The sequence below is a fragment of the Netta rufina genome, assembly GCF_964035555.1.
Source record: "Netta rufina genome assembly, chromosome: 6".
Taxonomy (NCBI): Eukaryota; Metazoa; Chordata; class Aves; order Anseriformes; family Anatidae; genus Netta; species Netta rufina.
This window is the reverse complement of record NC_140129.1, coordinates 10,237,836-10,244,748: the sequence shown is the minus strand read 5'-3', so window position 1 is coordinate 10,244,748 and position 6,913 is coordinate 10,237,836. Positions and strand designations below refer to the sequence as shown.

The window sequence follows — 6,913 nt, the reverse complement described above, 5'->3', positions numbered from 1 at the left end:
GAGGCTCTGGGTGCGCCTCACACCCCCACACGGGGCCGCGCTCCCCCACTCATTTAACAACTTATCTTCCACAAACGACCCCCCTACAACCCCCTCAGCCCACCCTGCCGCCCCAAAACCGGGGGGCGGGCGGTGGGGCCGGGCCGGGCCGCCCTCTGGAGGCGGTTCCCCATGGCCGCCATAAGGGCCGGGCGGCGGCGGGCGGCGCTCACTCGCTGCCAGCGCCGGGCTGCTGAGGTAATGGCGGGCGGGCGGCGGGCTGCCCCTGCCTACCCCCCCAGCCCTTTGGGGCGGTGGGGCTCGGCCGAGAAGGGGTGAACCGGGGTTTGGGGGGCTGTGGGTGAGGCAGGGGGGGCTGCTTCTCTCAGAAACGGGCAAAGGGTTGGTTGGGAGCCGTAAGCGAGCTGGGATGCTGGGCGCCCCGCGGGATGCTGGTGTCCCTCTGGGCTGCTGACAGCTCCCGGGCTGGGGGTGAAGGGTAGGAGCCACGGGGTGCTTCGTGGCTTTGTCCGCAGGTTTTTAGGGTGTCGTGCTGTCCGCAGGGAGCTCTGGAAATGTTTTTGTTTTTTTTTTTTTTTTGCAGGGACGCGACGTGGCTGCGTTTCGGCTGCGTGCCGCGTTCCCTGCTATTCTGGCTGGGAATAAGGGCTGGGGCTGCGCGCTGCAGCTAATCCCGGACTACGGGATTACGGGCCTGGGAGCGCCGTAATCCCTCAACCCAGCCAGCTCCTCCCCACCGGGGCTCCCAGCCTGGGAGGCCGGATCGGTTTCGGGTTTTATTACCGCGCTGGGGATGCGAAAGCACATAGGCATGCAGGACAGATGGATGCACGTGCACGCTGTGGACCAGGCAGGCAGAGATTTGGGCTAAACGCTGTTTGCAGCATCCCCAGCGTGGGACGAGCACTGGTTTTAGGGTTTTCTGCCACCCTGCTCCTGCTGTCCTCTCACCGGGGACTGCTGGCTCTGGCTGCCTTTCTCTCGGCACCGGTGAGCTGACACACGCAGCCTGCTCCGAGCTACTCCTGGTGCTGAAGCAGAGGGTGGTCACAGCCACATCCCGGTGTTTGGCTTAGGTTGGGGTCTTGGGGTGTAAAATAAGCCTGGTCCTCTTGCTAGAGGAGGTGATGTTAGACCCAGAAGGTGCCCCTGCCCATCCATGCGGTTTGTGTGGGGTGTTAAGGGGTTAGGCTGGAGTCTCTGCTGCTCTGCTCTCCTTGCTGCCCACAAAACACCACAAGAGACCGTGTCCTGCGCCACAGGACCAACAATTTCATGGTGTATTTTAGGCAGGGGATTTGCTTTGGGGTTCTGAGGTACAGGGATTAGTGGATGGTGCTGCTGTGCTTCTCTCTGGGTTCGGAGGCCTGGGGTGTGTGCATGCATGGGATGAGGGGAGGTGGTGGAGAACATGAGGGGGACTTTCATGGGACTGCCTGTCCTGGAGCTGGGGCTTCAGAGGGCAGCTGAAGGGTGGGCAGCAGCCAGGAGCTCCTGTGGCCACACAGAGCAGGGGCATCATCTGTCCCAAGTCAGAAAGCTGCTGCTGTCTGAGCTCCCTCTTCAGCCAGCGAGACATTTTTCCTTGGTGTCTGAACTTGAGCAGATGCATGTAGAGAATCCCTTTTCTCCCCACTGGCTGTAGGGGGGGGCAGTGATTGCTCAGAGGCAGGCCCCTGAAGTTTGCTGGGGTGATGCTCCATTCTGACCCATCCTCCTAAACCCAGGATGAGCAGAAATTGCAGCGTGCACTGTGCAAAATGCCACTTATTTCTGCCCATGGATTAACCCCGATGCTGGTCTCCCACAGCAGTAATGCTGGCCGTGGGTTTGCTCCCTGGCTTTCTGTGTTTTTTTGGTTGCAGGAGCCAGTGCTACCTCGTGTGTCTTGTTAGAGACAGCACTTGGGAAGGTTGGACGAGGATAACCTGAGATCTCAGGTCTCCCCACGGGACAGTGCTCTCTGTTGCTGCAGTTCTTTGGGAGCATCACAGGTGTCATCCTCGTCCTTGCACGGGGCTCTGAGCTGGTTTGACTGTGTTGACACAAGGTACAGGGAGGGGGCCCTAGCAAAATAAGCGGTTAATGTGGTTTGGATCTCAACCTCGTCTTTCAGCACGCCAGCAAGATGAAAGGCTGGAAGGCTGTATAGGTTTGCAGCAATAGGCTAGGTCCCCTCGCGGGGCCAATTTGGGCCCTGTTTGTGGAGAGATTTGATCTCTGCTTGCCCTCCTCATTGTTAGTGCCACCAGCCTCCCCTCAACCAGGACAATAGTGCCTTGAATCCTCTCCTGTAATCTCCCCCCTTATCTCCCTTCTCTTCCTTAGTTTGTGTCTCTGGCAGAGCCCGTGCTGCGGTGGGGCAGGAAGGGTGGGAGCTTTGGGGAGAGCCAGTTACACAGACAGGGGAGGGAAGGGTCCCTTTTCGGAGAGCACAGAGCTCCTTGGCCCAGCAGCCTGTCCCCTGCAGGGACAAGGAGAGGCTGCTTAACACAAAACCTCGTCCAAACTCTTCCTTGCTCCGCTGTCTCCTTCATGCACGACATCTGGGGGCAGCTGAGGTTTTCCTACAAGTTTCAGCAATGCAGGCAGCCCTGTAAACCTCACCAAAATCTGCATCCCACCCAAAGACCCTTCAGGAAGGTGAGGCTGTGGGATCGAGGACGTTTAGGGACAGAAGCAGCTGAGTAAGTTGTTTCTCCCCGTGCTTTCTTTGGCTTGGCTTGTTCCAGCCCTTTGCTCGTGCAAAGCAACCTTGCTCCAGGGCGGGAGCAGACAGCGGAAGGATGCTGTGAGTTACACGGTTTACCTCTAATTGCACGGGCTGGGGGAACTGCGAGGAACAAGGTTCCTGGCCGTGGTTCAGGATGTTGAAGTGTCCAAAGGATTTTATATCTTAAGGAGTGGGAGAGAAAGGAGAAACACAAGCTGAAATATCAGCTAACGAGGGCAGTGAGTGAGGAATGCTTGTCTTGACAGACCCCTTCCTTGCACGCTGCATCCCTTGACAGCTCGCTCAGGCTGTCTGCCTTGTAATAACGGTTTCGGTGGCCAGACAACAGATTAAGAGAAAGCTACTTGTTACAATTAAGCCGGGAGAAAGGAAAGGCTGCGAAGTAGAAGGCCTGTTGGTGTCACGGCCCTGTGTCAGAAGAGATGCAGCTGCCGTGCAGCCTGCAAGTCTCGTACAAACCTCATACGAGCCTCGCACAAACCTTGCACAAGCCTTGTTGCTCCTGAAGCACAGCACTCTTGGGCCAAGGCGGACAGAGGCTGTGGGTGGTGGTGTTGGCCCTGCGGGGTGGGAGGGTTGCAGCGGGGCAGGAGGCCTTTTACACCGCCCCAAAAGCACAACGGTAATTAGCAGCCGGGCTGGGATTTTGTGTGAGCCATGCGGGTCTGCTGGGGCCCTTCCTTCTGCTGGCAAGGAGCTGAACAAGTAGCCCCGTGCTTTGTCCGCTGCCTGCCAATGGGGGAAGGAACTGAAGAGGCAAGAAAGTAGATTTAGAAAAGAGAAAGGGTGGGGAGGAAGCAGTTGTTGTGGAGCCAGCTGTGATGGGGGAGTATTTTGTAAATCAAAGCTCTCTTCTAAAAAGAAAACTTAAGCCCACCAGATCTACTCAGCTCTGATTCCTCCTCCCCCCCCCCCCTCCACTCCCCAAGCTACGTGATAATCGTTAAACACAGGGGATGCTTTGTAAAATAGAATTGAAGGGAAGGGGGGAGGATGGAGCCGGATTTAAATTTAAAATTGGATGAGGGTACAAAGCCCCTTAGTTCCCCAGTTCTGCTTAATGCAGCTGGAGCTGGGCTTGACAAGATGCTTACCAGAGCTAGTGGTAAATGTTTTACGGGACCGTGTATCAGCCAGATCAATTCTACTATGCTTGAGGGAGTGCAGATAAAATAGCTTAAAGATTCCCCTGCTGAAAGTGATAGTATCATCATTTATGCTGGGGAAGACAGATTCAGTCGCCTGACATTTATTTGGCCACGGTGTACTTTGCGGATTTCACACCCGGGGATGATAGCCAACCTGATGATGTCAGACACGAGCTGCAAGGAAAAATCACACAGAATCTTGTGTTGCTCCTCTTTCATCAACTAGATGAGTTTTGTTATGGGTCTGTTCTGTTTCTTTTACTCTGCAGATCTCCTTAATGAAAGTGCGCTGCGAGAGCAGGACATCACTAAAACAGCCTGTCCTGCGTGCGGTTTTTTCTACAAAGGTGGCAGCAGAAATATCTCTAACTTGGGTCTTTTCTTTGAATCCTGTTTGTTCTGTAGGTCACTCGAACCCTGAAGCGAGCGAACATGAGTGCACTTGATTTGACTTCAATCCTTGATTTCCTGGAGAAGGCCAACTTAACGGAGATCAACTGGATGTGCAACAACAGCGACTGCATCACAGTCGACGCGACAACATGCCCGGGCACACTGAACAAGAGCGCCCTGCTCTACACCCTGTCCTTCTTCTGCATTTTTATCTTTGTCATAGGGCTGGTGGCCAACTCTGTCGTGGTGTGGGTCAATCTGCAAGCCAAAATGACTGGCTACGAAACCCACCTCTACATCTTCAATTTAGCTGTTGCCGACCTGTGTGTCGTCATCACCCTTCCCGTCTGGGTTGTCTCCCTTGTCCAGCATAACCAGTGGCACATGGGAGAAATCACGTGCAAGATAACTCACCTGATATTTTCCATCAACTTGTACGGCAGCATCTTCTTCCTGGCATGCATGAGCGTGGACCGCTACCTCTCAGTTGCCTACTTCACCAGTTCCAGCAATCGCAAGCAGAAGATAGTCCGTCGCTGCATCTGCATCCTGGTGTGGCTTCTTGCCTTCTCCGCATCTCTCCCAGACACCTATTTCCTTAAGACAGTCTCCTCCAACAACGAAACCTATTGCCGTCCCGTCTATCCCGAGGAGAGCTTCAAAGAGTGGTTGATCGGCATGGAGCTCATCTCCATCGTGCTGGGCTTTCTTATCCCGTTCCCAGTCATCGCCCTCTTCTACTTCCTCCTCGCCAAGGCCATCTCAGCCTCCAGCGACCAGGAGAGGAAGAGCAGCGGGAAGATCATTTTCTCCTACGTGGTTGTGTTTCTTGTCTGCTGGCTGCCCTACCATGCAACTGTCCTTCTTGACATCTTCTATAGCCTTCATTTCATACCCTTCAGCTGTCAAATGGAGAACTTCTTGTACGCCACGCTTCACATCACCCAGTGTTTCTCTCTAGTCCATTGCTGCGTCAACCCCATCCTGTACAGCTTCATTAACCGCAACTACAGATACGAGCTCATGAAAGCCTTTATTTTCAAGTACTCTGCCAAAACTGGCCTCACGAAGCTTATCGATGCTTCCAGAGTGTCGGAAGCAGAATACTCTGCTCTGGAGCAAAATGCCAAATGACTGCAGCTCCGTAAAGAACCCTCCTTGACTCTCTGACTTTTTTTTTCCCCCCCTCTCCCCATGCTTGTTATGAACGGGGCATGAATTACAGCCTACAGAAGAGAAATAGCAAACTGTAATTTAAGAGTAGAATCGGGTGCAAAATGGAAGTGGTACCAAAATGAAGCATTTTGTTGCTGTGTTTTGTTTGATCTCCTCCTAGCCCAGTCTGGACTTCTTGACAATGCTATGCAAATGGAAATGACTTCCTAGCAGACAAAGCCATTGTGTACTATAGATAACATGCATTTTCAGGATAAGCTTGTTCCTTCCACGTGTAGATTCCCCCTCGTCTCATTGTATATGTTATATATATAGTGTGTTGTATTTAAAAGCTCAAGACTTTATTTTCTGGCTATTGGTGTACCTTATACAATTGTATTTGAAATTTAAATATATTTTTATCATGTATTTGAAGTATATTGCTGATGAGTGTATCCGGAGTGCTGTAGTCCGAGTGTTAGGATGCCATTTGGTTTTACCTAGGATAGGTAAGAGGATGACAACAAATAGCAGTACGGAAATGATCTCGTACCTGCGTCCTCGCTGGCTGGCACACTTTATCGACCACAGCTTTATGTGGCGGTTGTACCCACGTGTCTGGAGCATGAAATGTATGTATTGTAATATAGTTACCATCATGTTAAAATTAACAATATTGTAAGAGTTGTGAACTCCTACGCCCATACTTCACAAGGCTGTATCCTTATGCACAGAATGAATGATCTTACTTCTGAGAGTTGTCTCTATTTGTAAGTTATTTTTGTAAAATAAAAAGCTGGAAAAACTTTACCTAGTCCTAGTGGTTTGACTTGTTTTTCCTCTCCCTACCGTCCTTCTCCGTAGAAAAAAAAAGCCCCAAAGAAGAAGTTGCAAAGCTGCCTACCAGACTTTCTTTGATGTGGGAGCAAACAGGTCGGTTGTTGGTTGTGTTTTTCTGATGTTTGTTGATGGTGGGCAGAGACCATTGAATGAGGAATGCGAGGCGGCACCGGTGAGAGGGGAAGGGGTGGGAGGAACCGGTCTGTGGAAGAATGTGCTCTTCAGGAAGGTAAAGCTGATGGATTTATAAGGTTAAAGCTGTTGGCAGTGATGAAAAGCCGTGTCTGTAGCTTAGAAATAAACATTTGGAGCAAAAATATGTAAGTACGCAAATGGAGCGGCATTCAGGCTCATCAGGGTTCAATCCTCTGCAGTTTTTGCTTGCAGTGGAATTTGGGGGTTGGCAGTCCTGAGAGCATTAAATCCCTTTTTATCTCCTCTTCTCTTTGTTACTGCTTGCTTTGAATTTCCAGTGTCATATTGTGAAAGTGTGGGGCGAGATTCAGCCGGTGCAGGATGCATGAAGCAGGCCTTTAAGCCAGTGAAATGCTCGAAAAATGGATGTCTTCGTCCCAGGACAAGGTAACCAATATGAAATCAGTATCACCAATTGCTGCTGGCTTGTGTGATTTGCAATTCCAGC

At 51.9% G+C, this 6,913-nt stretch overlaps 1 protein-coding gene across 1 annotated transcript; it reads left to right on the top strand.

Annotated features, from left to right (window-relative positions):
• The first annotated feature begins 226 nt into the window (after positions 1-226).
• ACKR3 (atypical chemokine receptor 3) lies at positions 227-6,240 on the top strand. Its single transcript, XM_084289517.1, has 2 exons — positions 227-237; positions 4,288-6,240. The coding sequence occupies exon 2, from the start codon at positions 4,315-4,317 to the stop codon at positions 5,407-5,409; it is 1,095 nt and encodes a 364-aa protein (XP_084145643.1). The 5' UTR covers positions 227-237; positions 4,288-4,314; the 3' UTR covers positions 5,410-6,240.
• The last annotated feature ends 673 nt before the right edge of the window (positions 6,241-6,913 follow it).

What these genes read in the sequence shown, in the direction of transcription:
- ACKR3 (XM_084289517.1), top strand. Translation starts at nt 4,315, where the DNA reads ATGAGTGCACTTGATTTGACTTCAATCCTTGATTTCCTGGAGAAGGCC.